Source organism: Micromys minutus, assembly GCF_963924665.1.
Source record: "Micromys minutus genome assembly, chromosome: 17".
Lineage (NCBI taxonomy): Eukaryota > Metazoa > Chordata > Mammalia > Rodentia > Muridae > Micromys > Micromys minutus.
This window is the reverse complement of record NC_137952.1, coordinates 17,585,280-17,604,715: the sequence shown is the minus strand read 5'-3', so window position 1 is coordinate 17,604,715 and position 19,436 is coordinate 17,585,280. Positions and strand designations below refer to the sequence as shown.

Sequence of the window (19,436 nt, the reverse complement as noted above, 5' to 3'; positions counted from 1 at the left end):
TTTTGAAATCAGGTATAAAGAACATATATTGTAAAACAAGCTTTTGTTACCAAGGCTTTCAGTAGTCAATAGGCATAATATTTTACTACAGTTGTATCAAATCATAAATAGTAGTAGATATATGATAGCATCCGGATTCCCCAGAGAAACAAAGTACTTAGGCTTGGAATTAATTGTATTGAATTGTATTCATAACTGTATGTATATTGTTTCTTACATATAAATACATGATTATTATTTTAGTATATGTAAATCACTTGTTTCTTTAAATGTCCAAGCCACAACAGGAACTGTATTTCTGCAGATAAGATTTCCTAGCTGTACATTTCTCCTTCGCAAAGGGATCTCTCAGGTTCTATTCCTGTTTCTCCTGTATCAGCAGGTTTCATTTCCTATGATTTTGTATAGTTGTTTATACAAGCCATTCTCATTTGTAGCAATGAAGAGGCACCTTGTGACAACATACATTCTTCTTCCCACATCCTTGTTAACTCTGCTCCTGAGTGAACTCCTATGTGCTCTAGCATGGCATTTTGTTTTCTTGTCCAAAAAAATTGTTAGTAGATGCCATTAATTGACTCTTTTCTGTCTCATTCAGTGATGAATGCTGGGTGTTTGTCTATCTCTATAGCCTGTGGTTGGGATCTAGATGTGATTAAAATAAAATCCTTTCCATCTCAGCCTACATTCATGAGATTGGATTAGGTAAAGATACAAATTTCAAATATTCACATAAATGACTAATGAACTGTCTTCCAGTCCTGAAGTTTATAGGTTTTGGTTTTCTAATACTACTTTATTAGCATTGATATTTTCGAAACATAGAGAAGCTGTTTATTTTATCTACTATCATCCGATTTAGTCATACTGCTCTATAAATTGTATCTTTCCCACTCAGCTGTTACCTCAAGAAACATGGCTTACTAGTCTTCCTGTCCCTTGCTATATCCTCCAAATAGCATAATTAGTAGCAACAGTAGAAATTCAGTAAATATTGGGAATGCAATCTAAAAATGACTTTTCCATTGAAAATTTGAGGAAAACATACCAATGATCTGTAAGTTTCCCCTTAAATGGCATAAGCAATAGCTAAATACCTTAAGTATGAATTGTTTCATGTTGATAAAATACAAGCTCAATCCTTTCACTTTTATAGAGGAGAATGAGAACGTCAGAATGTTACCCAACTTATTTATTCTCTTTCCAAAATGAATTTTAATTGCCTTAAGGCTTCTCAAGAAACCTACAGGCAACAGCTCACTTTGTATAGAAAGAAGAGTTGGAGTAAGAACATGGTGATCCAAATGTCTTCCTGCCTGTTGATTCAGAATTCTTCACAAAAAAAAAAATTGAAATTCTCGCTGAAAGCTAAAACAGCACTTCTTTAGGAGTTCTTTAGTCCTGTCCTTATTTCCTTGCTTAAGTAGGCAACTATGTAACACCCTGATCAGAAGAGCAGGATAAGTATGCACAGCAGTAAACTAAATGGTGTGAACATCTTAAATTTGTCTTTTTATATTATTACTTTACATTTAATTAGAATCATTTTTAACAGGTACATAAAAAGTGTACATATAAGTTGATGTGATGTGGAATACATGTATACATTATTAATACTTAAATAAGGGCACACTAGTACACTGAAAATCCTTATCTTCTCTTTAGTATCCATTGATCAAACTTTACTATTTTCTTCTTTCCCCAACTCTTTTTTCACACAGCAAGATACCATATTTTTTCTCAAATTGGAGACCAATATATTAAAATTTCACATATGAGTGGATTATGTAGTGCTTGTTTTCCTGTGCATTCTTAATTCACTTAGTATAGTGAATTCCAGTTCCTTCTTAATTGTTGCATATATAAATGGATTTTGTTCCTTTTATGTTGCTAAGTAGCATTCATGATATATATGAACATTTTATTTCTATTACTTTTCTTTTTGTGCCTACTGTATTTGAATTGCCTCAGATGTTTAATAAGTCTTCTGAAAGAATGTCATTTACTACTTTTGTTACTCATAAATTTAAAATTTTTACAAGAAAGGAATGAAACACCTAGTCTGACAAAAGAATATGGCTGAGAGTTGGCTTAGTTGCATCAGGACTGGCAGCTTGCCCCCCAGATTGCTGGGCACCTCAAAGAGCCACAGGAGCACTCTCACTCTGAGCCCATGCCTGAGTTCACACTTTCTCTCCGTGGACTATCCGGAGAGAGTCCACCTGGAACTCTCAGGGTGCAGGTAGATCAGTGCTTCCTGGGAACAGACTGTTCAGGACCAAACCCAGAGTCCACCCACTGCCATCGGAACTCACAGCATTCCCAGAGAGCCGAACATCCAGGAGCAATCTTTCTCCGGAGACCACGGACCCACAGACCCACAGGAGAGACAAGCTCCAGTCAGAAATAATAAGATCACCGAGCATCACAGATAACAAGTTGGCAAGAGACAAGCACAAGAATTTAAGAAATGGAAACCAAGACAATCTGGAAACATCAGAACCCAGTTCTCCCACCACAGCAAACAGTGGCTATCTCAACAAACTAGAAAAACAAGATTTAGACTTAAAATCACACTTCATGATGATGATGGAGATCCTCAAGAAGCACGTAAATAACAAACTTGAAGTACAGGAAAGCCAGGAGAACACACACAAACGAGTTGAAGCCCTTAAAGAAAAAACACAAAATAACAAAAATCACTTAAAGATCAACAGTAAAGCACAACCAAACAGGTGAAAGAATTGAAAACAGAAACCATGAAGAAATCACAAAAGGAGACAGTCCTGAAGTTGGAAAACCTAGGAATGACATGTGGAGTCATAGAGGCAAGGAACACCAACAGAATACAGGAGATAGAAGAGAGGATCTCAGGGACAGAAGATAACATAGAAAACATTGACACAACAGTCTCTAATCTAAAGTAAGAGATGACCACAAATGTACAAGAAGTCTACAGATCTCCAAATAGATTGGACAAGAAAAAAAAATTTTTTTGACACATAATGATCAAAAAAACAAATGTTCAAAACAAAGAATACTAAAGGCAGTAAGGGGGAAAGGACAGGCAACATATAAAGGGAGGCTGTTCAGAATTACACCAGACTTCTCAACAGAGACTACAAAAGCTAGAAGATCCTGGACTAACATCATACAGACTTTAATAACAGACCACAAATGCCAGCCCAGGTTACTATATCCAGCAAAACCCTGAATTGCCGTAGATGAAGAAACCAAGATATTCCAAGACAACACCAGATTTCTGTCCACAGATCCAGCCGTACAAAGGGTCATAGGTGGAAAATTCAACCACAAAGAGGGAAACGTCACCCTAGGAAAAGCAAAAAATAAAAAAAAAATAAAAATAAATTGATCTTACAACAAACCCCAAAGAAGAAAAGCACACAAACATAATTCTACCTCTAACAACAAAAATAGCAGGAAACATCACTGTTCCTTAATTTCTCTTAACATCAATGGACTAAGTTCCCCAATAAAAAGACATAGACCATTGGAGTGGATACATAAACATGACCCAGCATTTGCTACATACAGGAAACTCAGCAACAAAGACAGTCACTACCTAAGAGTAAAAGGTTGGGAAAAAAATTCGAAGTAAATGGTTGCAAGAAATAAGTTGAAGTACTCATCCTAATGTCAAATAAAATAGATTTTCAACTAAAAGTTGAAGAACACTTTTTACTCATTAAAGGAAAATCTATCGAGACTAACACTCAATCTTGAACATCTATGCATCAAATACAAGGATACCCACGTTCATTTAAGAAAAAAAAAAGAACTCTACTAAAGCTCAAAGCATATATTGCACCACACACAATAATAGTGGGAGACTTCAACACCATACCCTCATCAATGGACAGATCACGGAAGCAGAAACTGAACAGAGACATAGTGAAAATAACAAGTTATGAACCAAATGGGTTTAGCAAACATATAGAACATTTCATCCCAAAATAGACTAATATATCTTCTTCTCAGAACCTCACAGCACCGTCTTCCAAATTGAACATATAGTCAGTCGCAAAGCATGCATCTACAAATACAAGAATATCAAAATAATTCCATGCATTGTATCAGATCAACATGGACCAAATAAAACAAAAACAATGAAAAGCCCACATATACATGGAAGCTGCACAGTTTTCTACACGATGGCTTGGTCAAGAAAGAAATACAAAGACTTTTTAGAATTTAACAAAAATGAAGGCACATTATACCCAAAATAATGGGCTACAATGAAAGCAGTGCTAAGAGGAAAACTCAGAGCTCTGAGGTCCTTCAAAAAGAAACTGGAGAAAGCATACACTAATGGCTTGATAACACACATAAATGCTCTAAAACAAAAAAGAAGCAGATGCACCGGAGAGGGGGAGACATGATGGGTTTAGTGCAGAATTCTATCAGATCTTCATAGGAAACCTAATACCAATACTCTCCAAACTATTCCACAAAATAGAAACAGAGAGAACACTACCCAACTAATTCTTTGAAGCCACAATTAAGCTCATTCCTAAACCACACAAAGACTCTACAAAGAAAGAGAACTGTAGGACAAGTTTCCTCATCAACATTAATGCAGAAATACTTAATAAAATTCTTGCAAACCGAATCCAAGAACACATCAAAAGGATCATTCACCATGATAAAGTAGGCTTCATCCCAGGAATGCAGGGATGGTTCAATATATAGAAATCTATCAACATACTCCACTATATAAACAAACTCAAAGAAAAACAAAACAAAACAAAACACTTTATCATCTCTTTCCATGATGAGAAAGCATTTGACAAAATTCAACACCTCTTCATATTAAAAGTCTTGGAAAGATCAGAAATTTGAGGCCCATACTTAAACATAGTAAAAGTAAATTACAGCAAACCAGTAGCCAACATCAAACTAAATGTTCAGAAACTTGAAGCAATACCACTAAAATCAGGGACAAGACAAGGCAGCCCACTCTCCCCCTACCTATTCAATATAGTACTGGAAATACTAGCTGGGACAATCAGACAGCAAAAAGAGGTCAAAGGGATACAAATTGAAAAGGAAGAAATCAAAACATCGCCATTTGCAGTATACTTAAGTGAACTCAAAAATTCCACCAGAGAACTCCTACAGCTGATCAACAACTTCAGCAAAGTGGCTGAATATAAAATTAACTCAAACAAATGAGTAGCCTTTCTCTATGCAAAGGACAAACAGGCTGAGAAGGAAATTAGAGAATCTATACCCTTCACAATATTCACAAAGAATATAAAATGCTTTTGGGTGGCCCTAACCAAGCAAGTGAAGTGAAGCAAGTGAGATGGTGATTCTCTGAGAATCAGAGAATCACCATCCCTGACCTCAAGCTATATTATACATCAGTTGTAATAAAAACCACATGGTATTGGTACAGAGACAGGCAGGTAGATCAATGGAATAAAATTGAAGACCCAGAAATGAATCCACACACCAATGGTCACTTCATCTCTGACAAATGAGCTAAAAACATTCAATAGAAAAAGAACAGCATTTTCAACAAATGGTGCTGGTTCAACTGGCAGTAAGCAAGCAGAAGAATGCAAATTGATCCTTTCTTTTCTCCTTGTATAAAGCTCAAGCTGAAGTAGATCGAAGAGCTCCCTATAAAACCAGGTACACTGAAACTAATAGAACTGAAAGTGGGTAGAGCTTAGAACACATAGGCACAGGGAAAAGATTTCTGAAGAGAACACCAATGGCTTACGCTCTATGATAAAGGATTAACAAATGGGAACTCATGAAATTACAAAGCTTCTGTAAAGCAAAGGACACTGTCTAAAGGACAAAATGGCAACCAACAAAGTAGGGAAATATCTTTACCAATCGTACATCTGATAGAGGGCTAGTATCCAATATATACAAAGAACTCAATAAGCTAGACTCTAGAGAATTAAATAATCCTATTAAAGTATGGAGTACAGAGCTAAGCAAAGCATTCTAAACTGAAGAAATACCTAAAGAAATGCTCAACATCCCTAGTCATCAGGGAAATGCAAATCAAAGCAACCCTGAGATTCCACATCTCACCAGTCAGAATGGCTAAGATTAAAAACTCAGCTAACAGCAGATATTGGTGAGGATGTGGAGAAAGGGGAACACTCCTCCACTGTTGGTGGGATTGTAAGTTGTTGCAACCAAACTGGAAATGAGTCTGGCTGTTCCTCAGAAAATTAGACATAATACTACCTGAGGACCCAGCTATACCACTCCTGGGCATATACTCCAAAGAAGCTCTAACATCTAACAAGGACACATGTTCCACCATGTTTATAGCAACCTTATTTATAATTGCCAGAAGCTGGAAAGAACTCAGATGTCCTTCAACAGAGGAATTGATACAGAAAATGTGGCACATTTATGCAATGTATTATTATTAATACTGTTAAAAACAATGACTTTGTGAAATTCCTATGGATGGAACTTGAAGCTATCATCCTGAGTGAAGTAACCAAGTCACAAAAGAACACTACTGGTATGCACTCACTCATAAGTGGATACTAACCAAAGAAGCTGGGAATAACCAAGAAATAAGTCACAGAAATTATGAAACTCAAAGAGAAGGAAGGCCAGAATGTGGATGGATGCCTCAGCCCTTCTTAAAAGGGAGAACAAAACATTTATGGGAAGAATAAAGCCATAGATAGAGGAGCAGGTTTTGAGGAAAAGATCATCTTTTTTTTTTTTTTAAAACGACTTTATTTTACAAAACAAAGATAAATGTACAGATTTTAAACATTTTTTGCTTAAAATTATACATTTTTGTCAGTAATGTTTTTTCAGACATTGAAATAATTTTTACATAAAACCATGTGAATATATTTTTTTCGTCAGTACTTGATTTTTTTCAAGGGCTTGACAGTATGCATTGAAAACCTAATAGTTACAATAAGCGTAAAGTACATGCAAAACAAAATGGAACATGGAAATAGTCAAAGTCTTCTTGTTTTGTAAATATATGTATATTTTTTTTTGTTTTCTTTATTTCTTGGACTTCATACAGTCTGTGAGTTGTTTCTGGGGGAGTGCAAGCCTCTGGGGTTAGCATCCCACTATCAGTGACTGCAGCTCCCAGGGATTAAAATACCAACCAATGAGTTCACTTGGAGAGACCCATGGCCCCAGGTGCATATAGCAGAGGATAGCATTTGGTCCAGTGAAGGCTTGTTTGTAGGGGAATGATAAGGTGCTGAGGTGGGTGAGGGTTGTTGGGAGAGGGAGCACCCTGATAGAGGCAGTGTTAGGAGGAGGTGGGATGGGATTTGGGGAAAGGGGATTACATCTGAAATGTAAATACAGAAAATATCCAATAAAAAAATTTAATAGTTTTGTATATGTTTTATTTCTGAATATATTAATGTATCTTATGCTTAAATAAAGAATATGGCTAATTTGTAACTGTGTGTGTGTGTGTGTGTGTGTGTGTGTGTGTGTGTGTGTGTATGTTCTTAAAAGTATAATGCAAGCAAGTACTTGACACATAGTGTATTTATTTTGGGTATATCATCTGGTGATATGAGTGCTTGCTTCTACTGGTAAGACACTTGAAGAATAATACAATCAAAGTATCTTTATGTCTTGGGTTTATTCACAGGACACAGATTCAAGCTATGTTGGGCCAGTTCAGCCAGGCAGAGGCTTTGCTAATGAAAGCTGGAGTGCAGCCAGGCACTATTGATGGAGTCCTTTTGGATCTGGGGTGTTCTTCCATGCAACTTGATGTTCCTGAACGGGGTTTCTCCCTTCGGAAAGATGGTCCCTTGGACATGAGAATGGATGGAGACAGGTCAGTATTGAAAAAGCATTGCTTTTTACCATAAGAAAATCAATTTCTTCAATATTCTGAATGTAATTTCCTCAAAGACTGAAAAATTCCCAGCACACTCCCACATCCTAAACTGTCCTTGCATAGTAAATCAACTGTGTTTGGCACTCATTATAGTTTTCAGTATTTCTTTAGCTTTGAGATTCTAAAAGGAAAATATTTACTGTCCTTACAGAAAATAGTGAAAGTGTCCAGAATGGGGAAAATCTACTTTTAGGTGATTTTTTTCCCAGTAATTATAACATGGCTTTTTAACTGTAAAGTAGAAAAATATAGATTCTGAAACAATAGCTTCATTTTTTGCTTGTAGACATGTCTCTGTGATACAAAAGCTGTATTTAATTGATATTATTTTATAATGCTGCAAAATATAGGGTAGGCGCTCAGTGATCAGCAATTATATTTCTGTATGATTTATTCAGCAAGTTATGGTCCACATTATCTACCTAGATAATACATAGACACATATGAAGATTGTTCAGGTAGTTAACATAGTCTATAAACTATAACATATATCAGAATAGGGAAATTGAATATATAGGAAAATGAAACCCAGGCATGAAAATATATACAGTGCAAATCCAAGTAGAAGGTTAGGTCATGGCAAAACAAAAAAAAAAAAAAAACAAAAACAAAAACAAAAAACTTATCTATATGTACACACAAACACATAAAACCACAGATAGTCTATCAGTCCCCAGATAGTAATACATCCCTGTGACAAAAAAAAAAAAAAAAAAAAAAAAAAGTGCAAAAGAATCATTTAGCACTGGAGTCTTAAATCTATGTTGTCCCCAGTTTCAATACCCACTGCTTTTAGGTTATATTATCTTGTCATGTAATATAGAGGAATTCCAAACTTCAAATACTTTAAAGGATAACTCTGTTAATAGACATAGTCTTTGTTTGGGGATATTAAATTGGCACTCAAGACTTTGTCTTGGGAGTTAAGTCATTGAACTATCGACTAGCACAAGGAAACTTCTTGTTTTGAGAGAAGCAGTTCTTGTTTATATTAATTCCTGTTCTAAAGTAGGTTTCTGTACTGTTATGCTCCAGAGTCATGATCCTTTTGTCTTCTAGCATTAAGAGTAAAATGAAATTTTACCTGGTGTCCATTGACTGCTACTTGATAAAAATGCTACTTTAATGTTCTTGTTTAAAAAGAGAAAGTTATCATGAAAACTAAATTTATCTATACTATCATATAATTGTTTTAATAGAGCTAAGGGTCTAAAATTACTACTAAAGATTTTGTCTTTTATGCTCAAATAATGACTGGCAAATATGTGAATGTGAAAGGTCTGAAAGACATGAACATTTATTGCCCAGACATTAAATTGTCTTTATTCATGTAGGCGTCCTTTCCCAACAATAATTCTTATAATTTAGATAAGCATTATTATATTCATTTCACAGATTAAAATTGAGAATCTAATGCATTTAAAACTCTGTGAATACCATATGTGTTCTTTCATGACAGGGTTACCTCACTTAGGATTTTTAGTTCCATCCATTTTCCTAGGGATTTGATGAAGTCATTGTTTTGATAGCTGAGTAGTACTCCATTGTCTATATGTACCACAATTTCTGTATCCATTCCTCTGATGAAGGACATCTGGGTTCTTTCCAGTTTCTGGCTATTATAAATAAGGCTTCTATGAACATGGTGGGCAATTGTCCTTCTTAGATGTTGGAGTGCCTTTTGAGTATTTTCCAGGAATTGTATAGCTGGGTTTTCAGGTTATACTATGTCCAATTTTTTGAGGAAACATCAGACTGATTTTCAGAGTGGTTGTACCAGCTTGCAATCCCACCAATGACGGAGAAGTGTTCCTCTTTCTTCACATTGTATTGGTACAAAGATAGGCAGATAGATCAGTGGAACAACATTGAAGACCTAGAAATGAACCCACGAATCTATGGCAATCAGCATGCAGAAGAGTGCAAATCGATCCATGCTTATCTCCTTATCTTCTTTTACAAAACAAGGTAATAATTTTCAAAAAGAGTTTTAAATGTTCTCACAACCCCACTCTGGTTAAACCTCAAGTCTTATGCTCCCATATCTTTGGAACTCATAACTAGTCACAGTATGCCACTAATAACCCAACATATTTATGTGGGAGTAATAAGTGTACTACTAGCAGATGTTTCTAATAAGTCAAGTCTTTGCTAGCTCATCATTTAGAATACTTTGACCCACTGCAATGGAAATAAACTAGAATGATCTGACAGAGAGCACTGGTTTTTGCTTGCATAATTTAATCTGTGGTGTCAGAACTTGGGCTTTCTTTCTATCCCCTGATTGAAGGTAATATTTAGGCTTGTTCAATCAATACTGTTTCTTTTGAGGACTTAATCCATGGTGATCTGTGACCCTGATAACTGATCTCATATAAAATATCCAAAACATGCCTGGTTAACACTAGGTCTTTTTAGTTATTGTGAGGGAGACTTTCTAGGTTGGACTTTTTTTTTTTTTTTTTTTTTTTTTGGTCCCACTCATAGATTCTTAGCTGCCATAGATTAATTTCCTCCTCAGCCTTTAGACTTAACAAGCTTTCATCTGTCAGCATCATAACTCCCATTCTAAAGAAAATAATAATAATAATTCAGTTAGTAACTTACATATTGAACAAGTTGCATCGAGGATTCTTCTATTGTTTTATTTTACAGGAAATCTACAGGATCAATATTAACTTTTCTAATGAGTGAAATTTAAAGGTTTGCATAATACTTTAACTTCTCTTTACCCTGACTTTATTGAATGTTTCAGGTTCCTCTTGGTATAATGATTACAATGTAAACTGAAAACTTATTTCATGTTTGTGATATTTTAGTGGGGTTTAGAATTTTGTCTAGGCAGTATGTTGTAACTGCCTTAGTTTACATTCCCAGTGCTCTGAGCAAACAACCTTTGTCAACAAAAACAGTGACAGTAAACTGATTGGCTCTTCTTATGCACAGGTACCCTGACTTGCCCACTGCTGCTGATGTTGTGAATGCTTTAGATCAACAATCACTTGCATCCATCCTAAGAGCATATGGAGAGGAGAAACATGCCAAAAAAATTGCTTCTGCAATTACTCAAGCACGCAGCACATATCCTATCTCTAGAACCCAGCAGCTAGCCAGCATTGTTGCAGGTACCCTTGCTGATTTCTCTGTACTGTCTAAGAGTAACAAGTTAAATTAAAATGTACCTCATATATATGTATATGTAGTTTTATTGCATGTATAATGTATTGCTCACACACATATATGCACATATATGTGTATGTGTGTGTATATATATATATATCGATATTGTTTGTGTGTTTGTGTGTGTTCATGTGTGTGCATGCACATGCCTCCCTGTTGACTCCCAGCGGGATTCATTTGTATATGAACTCATTCAGAACAAAGTCCTTCAAATCCTTCTCAAATGTCAGGATTCTCTTTTCTTTTTTTTAAATTTTCTCACTCTAGCAACTCTAACACCACACACAGTACTTTAAAAGTATTCACCATAGGTGTCTGATTAATATAATAGAAATTTTATATATGGGAACTGTCCATTTGTGCTGACCAAGGTGAAACATGGACTGATAAGGTTTTAAAAAATGTCTTGTCCTATCCTGGTGGTTGATAAGCATCCTGTGTGAGATTTGACATTACCTCTCATAGTTTCATATTTCTACGTTTTCATATTTCAGGCAAAAGGAGAATTGCATTACCTGACTGCCAAAATAAACCTGAGTGACTCATACTCATACATCTATTCTAAACAGTCAGCCAACAAAGGGTATTGATGTATAGGTTATTCTGCTTTGTGGATGCTAACTAAATCAGCCTAAGGGACTTATTGAAACATTTCATCTTGTCTGCTGTTCACCACCATAAACCTCTTGAACCTGATCTAGCTAGGAGGTACTTTATTGCATCCTTTCCGTTTGAAGCCAGAGCTGTTTCCCAGCTATGTTCTGATGAAAGATTCTCAAAGCAAAAAATGCAACTCTTGCTGTTATTTAACAGAGTTACAGTGGTAAATTTTTCATTCCATTGGATTAACAGAAAAAAATATGTCATTTTTATATATAAAAATAATGTTAAGATTGTTTTCATTGTTTCTTATTAAATTATATAAGAAATAAATAAATGAAAGGCATGTTTGTATAGTATTTGAAAGGAGCCAGTACTAACTAATGCTACATTAATAATAGAGAGAGATTAAGGAATATAACTTAATTATGAATTCACTCAAATCATTCATATAACAATTGTTTTATAGCCCAATTAAATATATTTTAAAATATTGTACTCTGTTTAACATATAATAAAATATAAAGATTATCTAAGTTCTTACGTTTTTAAGTGGCATTAATCAGGTCCTTTTGAACTTAATATCTTTTATTGAAGTTAGAGCAGAATTCATGTGGGTTTTATAAACATATAGTATTTTATGATTCTTTACCCTGAAAAGGGTTTACACTGGTATGTTAGCAGGAAACAGATTCTGCTTTTCCTTACACACTTTGCCCTTCTCAATCTTTACTCACCAGGCAACAGTACTTGTCCTTGCTGTCTTTAAGGAGCACGGCATGCCGTTTTTCTGTGAGAAATCACATTATTTATTCATAAGAAAATGCAATTTTGTCTGGTACCGATAGGAAGGTTTGTAGCTAACGAGAACCCTGGAGATTCTTCTGTTGGAAACCTTTATCTAGTATCTTGTGAAAACAATTCTAAAGAGGACCAATGGTTTACTCAAGACTACAGCCTATTTAAGGACAGTTAGGACTAATTAAAATTTAGGAGATCATGCATTTGAGACCTACTAGGGAGTATATCTTCAAGAAATTAAATTATCTGTTTTGTTTCTGGGTCTGAATCTGTGAACATGGGGAGATACCAATCTGGTATTAGATGAACTGATGTGAACATATACCACAGGAACAATATAAGTATCTCTCGGAATGTTGTGATGTTAAGAATGCATTAGCGCCATATCAACAATGAAGGAAAAGTGAGAATATTCACATATGGGCAAGGAAAAAAAATGTGAATGACATTAAAACACTGAATTAGTTCTCTGAGTCTGTTTTTATGTCTTCAATACCAGTCATTAGAAATAGAACTTTATTGATGGCAAGATGAGATTTTAAAAAAGAATGACTGACCTACCAGCATTGAACCAAGAGATTAGAATGCTTAATAGATCTGTACCAAACAATGAGACTGGAGCTTTCTGACTAAACCAACTCCAGCACTTGTGTTTTCTCTGCTGAATTCTATGAAACTTTGAAGGACTAAAACACTCCACAAAGCCCTCTGAAACCGGAGAGTAAACGAATAACACTGAGCTCTTTTTAGGAAAGCAGTGTTATCAGATACAGAAGCTGACAAAGGACATGACAGGAAAGAAAATCATGAGCCACTCTCCCTCATCTCATGGATGCCACATTTTCTTTATTAATTTCTATTTTGTTTATTTTTTGAGATTATTTATTTATCATTATTTATTTTTGAGATTATAATATCCTTCTTCCAAACTCTCCCTTATATTAGTTCTTGATCTCTTTAGAACTCATGACCTCTTTTTATATTAAAAGCTGCTGCATACATTCATACATATACATATGTGTGTATATATACACATGTACATGCATATATACATGTATACACATAGATATATATTTCTAAATATACAACTAGAATTAATACTTATATTACTTGTATATATGATTTAAGGGCTAATTATTTAGTATTAGATACCCACCCAGTTTCTGTATTTTTTCCTTGGGGACTATTTTTACCCAAGATTTCTTAGGTGTCTCTAATATTTCACGTAAGGTTGAAGCCTCCTGGGCTTTCTCCCTTCATATTAGCATGTATATTCTTGTTTTCTTTGTTCAGATGGTGTTTAAGCAATCGTGTTGGCGAGATTATACGATATGGAAATAGCTTGTCATTATTAGGAGACACAATCTCACAGTAAAACAGTGTTTCTCTGGCTCTTAAAGTCACTCAGTGTCCTCTTCCACAAGGATCCCTGAGCCTTACACATGGAGTTGTGTCGCAGCTGTATCCACTCATGCTGGGTTCCTCAGTTCTACATTTTGATTAGTTGTGGTTTTCTGTATTGGTTCCTGTCTTTTGCAAAGAGTATTTTTTATGGGTAAAGATAATACTTTTCTGTGGGGATAAGGACAAATGTTTGGAATGTAGCTGGTTTAGCAAGGTGGTAGTTGTAGGTTCTCATATCCAGTACTTCAGTAGACCTGGATAGTTCCAATAAACACTTGCAAACACAACTCAACAATGCATTTGGCTTTGTAGTGTTACATAAAGTCTTGCTTTAATCAAAAGAGCCTTGTGTTCATAGCATTTACTACTGTCATTAGAAAACTGAATGAAACTTGACATAAGACAATGAAATATTGACTGAGAGAAAAGGTGTACAGAGGATGCTGATTCTTTGCAGGGATGTTTCCATGGCTGTGCAGAAACATTTTAATTTCATGTAATCCAATTTATTTAATCTTCACATTATTTCCTCCACATTGTAAGAGAACATATCCCACATCTGGAGCCAGCATTATACTCAGTGGAGAAAACCTGCAAAAAGTTTCACCACAATGAGGAAAAATACGAATATTCTTTATCCACATTCAATATTGTCACTGTAATCTTAACTAGTTCATATTATTAAAGAAATTAAAGTTGTATAAATAAGAAAGGAAGAAGCAAATTATTGTTATTGAAGATGACATGATCCTATACATAAAATCCCTGAAGATTCTACCCTAATACACTGAACTGATTAACAAAGTAACAATATATAATATTAACACATAAATGAATAGTTTTCCTATGTGCTGATAACAGATCACCTGAGAAGTAAATGAAGAAAATGATCACTTTAATAATAACTGCAAAAAAAATTAAGTAAAATAGGGTTATAGAGATAGATCGTTTAATAAAGTGCTTGCTGCTCAGCATGAGGACATGTGTGATCACAGAACTCATGTTAAAATGATAAAAATGGTGGGCATGTCTGAGTTAATCCCTGCACTGGGAGAGTGGAGTTAGGTGGCACCTTGGTCAGCCAGCCTTGTCTCAAGAAAGCTGAAGTCAGCAGGCTAAAGATATAGCTCATTGGTTGTGGGTGCTTAATACTTTTATGGAAGACCTGGGATTATTTCCAGGCACCTACGTGGTAGACACAGACACCCAGAGTCTCAAAAACAGACATATATAATATTTTTTAAAAAACATTCTTTAAAATACAGCAGGTGGCCACCACCTGGGGAATGGTACCTTAAGTTCTGGCATATCACACTTATACACTGGCCACAATAAATACTGTGCAAATTGCATGCTAAAAGTGATGTTACATTGCTAATTCTTACAGTTGAAACATTCCCTTCTAAAAGAAGAATTGAAAGTCACAAGACTAGATTAGAAACTCATAAGACTAGTTATAAACTTCAGTTCTCACAAGATTCAGGAAACTTACAGAACTTACCAGACTTGGGAAACTTATTAGATTTTCAGGGCCTTCTTTTTAAAATATTTTTATTAGATACTCTCTGTATTTACATTTGAAATGCTATCCCCTTCCTCCACCCTGCTCCCATCCCCCCTCCACCTCTACTTGTCTTCACAAAAGTGCACTCCCTCCTAATCACCCTCTCCATCTCATTGCCTTGGCTTCCCCTACATTGGAAAAACATCCCCTCCCTGAATCAAAGGCCTCTTCTCACATCATAGCAGACTCTGCTATCTTCAGCTACATATGCAACTGGAGCTATACATCTCTCAATGTGTGCTCAATGTTTGGTGTTTTAGTCCATGCGAGTTTTGGAGTATTTGGTTGACTGATAATGTTGTTCTTCCCTTGAGATTGCAACCCCATTCCAGGGCCTTCTGTCTGTTGTAAAAGCAGTGACCAATTATTGAACAGAAAAGACTGCATGGAGCCTCCTACAGGTTAGTTAGATGGCTAGAGTTTTACACTTCTTATGAGTTCTTACGTGTAGGTTTTATGATGATGATTCTGCTTTTGAATAATCCTGTAACTCTAATAAACTCATTTCATCAAGCTATACTTAGATGTAATTATATATTTATTCTTTTCTTGTTACTACCACAAGTGAATAGATGTGTTTTCATGTGTTGTCAGGAGCAGTCATATAACACTGATCAACAAATTCAATGCAATGCCAATGAGACTTCCATGGACCTTTTTAACCCATCATGAGAAAAAAAAAAAAAAAAAAAAAAAACTCTAAAATTCACATAGAAATATAAAATATTCCCAAATAAGCAAATTAATCCTGAGGGAAAAAATAATTCTGCTGCTGTTATAATGTCAGATTTCAAATTATAAAATCATAGTAATAATATTATAGTAATTCACAAAAATGGACATGAAAACCAATCAAATAGGATAGAATAATTAAAGATTACACTATGTCTATGGCCCAACTGATTTAATATAGTTTCCAAAGATATTTTTTACATAAGAAATACCTTTTTAGTAATAGTGCTATGAAACGATATGTGGGAGAATGAAACTAAACACAACTCTCATTTGGCTTGAAATTTAATTCAGATGGATCAGTGTAAGACTCAAAACTAAGATGGTTGGAGTGAAGCAGAGGGAAAGCCCTTGAAGATGGAGGGATAAGAAGAGTCAGCTATCTTCAGAAATTATGTCAAGAATTGATAAGTTGAATTACATGAAATTAAAAGGTTTCTACGCAGCACAGGGATCAATCCTACAAAGAAACAGCCTCCTCTGTATGCTTTTCTTTCCTAATCAGTATTTCATCATGTTATGTAGTATATCAGTTTCCTAATGACAGTAGTAAATGCTATGAGCACAGAACTCTTAAATGAAGCAAGACTTCATGTTAACACTGTTAACACTACAAAGTCTAATGCTACTTTCAAACAATGTCTTGAACAGACAAAAGGGCCTACTTATCAAGTTGACAAATCAATGTGCTGTGACAGCTGCTTCCTGAAGGAGACAGGATGACATCTCCATCAGATCCTATTGGTGCCATTACAAAGCATTGCTGACTAGGGAGCTTCAAGCAATAAAAATGTGTTCTACCTGTTTCAAGACATGAACTGGAATGGAGGTACCAGTAGGTCCCTGGCCAAGATTCTGCCTTAGCTGTTCCTAGACCTTACTGGTCCCCAGCAGTCATTGATGTTCTGTAGCGTGTAGGTGTCTCTTTTGCCAACTCTACAGTCACTTGACATTGTCCCTCTGCCTCTGTTTTTATTTCTGAACATTTTTCATATAAGAACCCATGGATTTGAGGTTTAGGACGCATATGAATCTAGTATATACTTGTTCCTACAGCAGAACACAATCATAGGTTCTACATAGATTCAAATGGTGGAAGGCAGTTACTCCTCAAAACACTGTAATTCATAGGCAATTGTTTTAAGAAGCAAATGTTTTGTAAATCTGTATATATAAAGGTTATATTTAAATGTCTTTCTACTTATAATAAATTCATATTAACATGTTTAATCCTATCCAGGACTCCAGGATATCTCCCAGGCCACCTCCAGGATATATCCTGCTCAGTTCCCGACACATCTTAAAAACCATGTTTTTATGGAAATATATAAATCACTTCCTTTTCTTTTCAAAAGATTATAATTCAAAATAACAGGGGACACCAAGAACCACGCCTAGAGTCACATTATCATCAGGAAAAGTCCTCAGTGTATCAGATCAACGTGCAGTAATTTGTAAACTTAAAGCTTGGTGCCTTCTGCTGGCACTAAGAATATCTGGGAGGTTCCCAAAGACAAAAGCCAAACTCTGAATTGGAGCTCTTCTTTTCACCAGTGTTACATATTTCATAAATTGTAACAGTTACGATTTATAATCCTTTCTAATTGCCAAATTACCTTGGAACTTGAGTGTTCATGTGTCTACGGATATTCAAACATACAATATTTAGGAAAGAATAACAAGGAGTTTTGATATATGTAGCACATACATACTGTTTTATACAATATATATATTATTTCTCCAAAAGTAATTTATAAATAGCAATTCACATTTTAAGTATAACTTTTATTCTAATGTGATTGATTATAAATGAAGTAAAGTGATAAGGTTTAAGAATTGAAAATAACTATAATTCATTCACTAAACAGCAATTTAGCAGTAGACTGTTGATCCCCTCTGCTAAATCATGGTCTGGCTGTAGCCTTTTCTACTTTGACCTGTTGTACTCTAGGCATGCTGAAGCTCTTGCCTTTTATACATATCATAGTCACCTTCCCATTGGTCTTATGTTTACTTGTCGCCAAAATTGCAGCCTTCCTGATTCTTCTCTCATGTCATTTTTTTCTGATGAACTCTGGGTCATCCTTCTGGGAGTACTGGAAATAGCTAAGATGTTTATGTATGTGTCTCTCTAGTACTGCAGGAAATAAATTCATGGCATAGAATACAGTGCATATATTTCTTTGAATTGTCTCCCACATTTGATTTGCTCAATACAGTTATCAGTAGTTACATTTGGTCATGGCACTTGATAGGTTTCTATTTCAAAACAATATATATATTCATATGAGCATGTACACACACACACACACACACACACACACACACACAAATAAAATAAAAATTAAAGAAAAACGGGCCATAAATTTGAGAGAACATGAGGATACAAGGAAAGGGTTTAAGAAAGGAAATTGGGAGGGGCATTAATGTAACTATGTTTTAATTTCAAAAGTAAAAATTATAAAATCAGTGTCATAAATGTAAACTATATGTCACATTTAGTACTGTTTAAGTATACACTAATTTTCTTGTAACTGTATGTTGAAATGGCATACATAATATTATCTGTATTATATATAGTTTTAAAATTAACTTTTCCTTTTTAATATTTTTAAAAATTTGCCTATATAGAAATTTTTCACTTAATATGTATATCACATTTTATTTTTATTGAACATGGTGCTTTAGCCTGTAAGTACATGAGACAACAGCATTGTCATATACTGGTGTTTGAACCATGGGAGACATTTTCCAATGTTAATGCCTTGAAATTATCAAAATGCATATACTGACTTTAAAATAACATCAAATAATAAAAAAAGATTCCTCATTTTATACATCATGAGACTGTGAATCATAGACTGTAAATGCTCTAACAAAGTTGAAGTAGCATATGCTGGCACACTAAAAAAAATGCTTTTTAGTGCTTTGATTTGTTTGTTTTTAGGATAAGAATATATGTGTGTGTATATATATATATATAAAATTCTTATCTTATTATTCAATAACATGCTAAAAACAATTCTCAAATATTTTCCTGAATATAGAATCTCTTTTTTTTTTTTTCTGTTTGCTGTATATTGCCTTTATTGTGTTTAGGTATGTGCCTTGTATTTTTTTTTTTCTTACAACTTTATTTTAAAAAACAGAGGTACGTGACTATTGACATATGCAAACACACACTTGATGGGAAAATATACTTGATTTGGGAAGAAGTATCTATAACTAGACTTTTTCAGAATACATGTAATTTTAAGTAGTCTT

General features: G+C 34.7%; 1 protein-coding gene across 2 annotated transcripts in view; it reads left to right on the top strand.

The window, feature by feature from the left end:
• Positions 1-19,436, top strand: part of METTL15 (methyltransferase 15, mitochondrial 12S rRNA N4-cytidine) — a 173,431-nt gene that overhangs the window by 135,373 nt on the left and 18,622 nt on the right. For both annotated transcript variants that reach the window (XM_080931673.1, XM_080931672.1), the window contains exons 4-5: positions 7,637-7,828; positions 10,838-11,016. In XM_080931673.1, the coding sequence (XP_080787799.1) occupies positions 7,637-7,828; positions 10,838-11,016 (371 nt within the window). The remainder of the gene's footprint in view (positions 1-7,636; positions 7,829-10,837; positions 11,017-19,436) is intronic.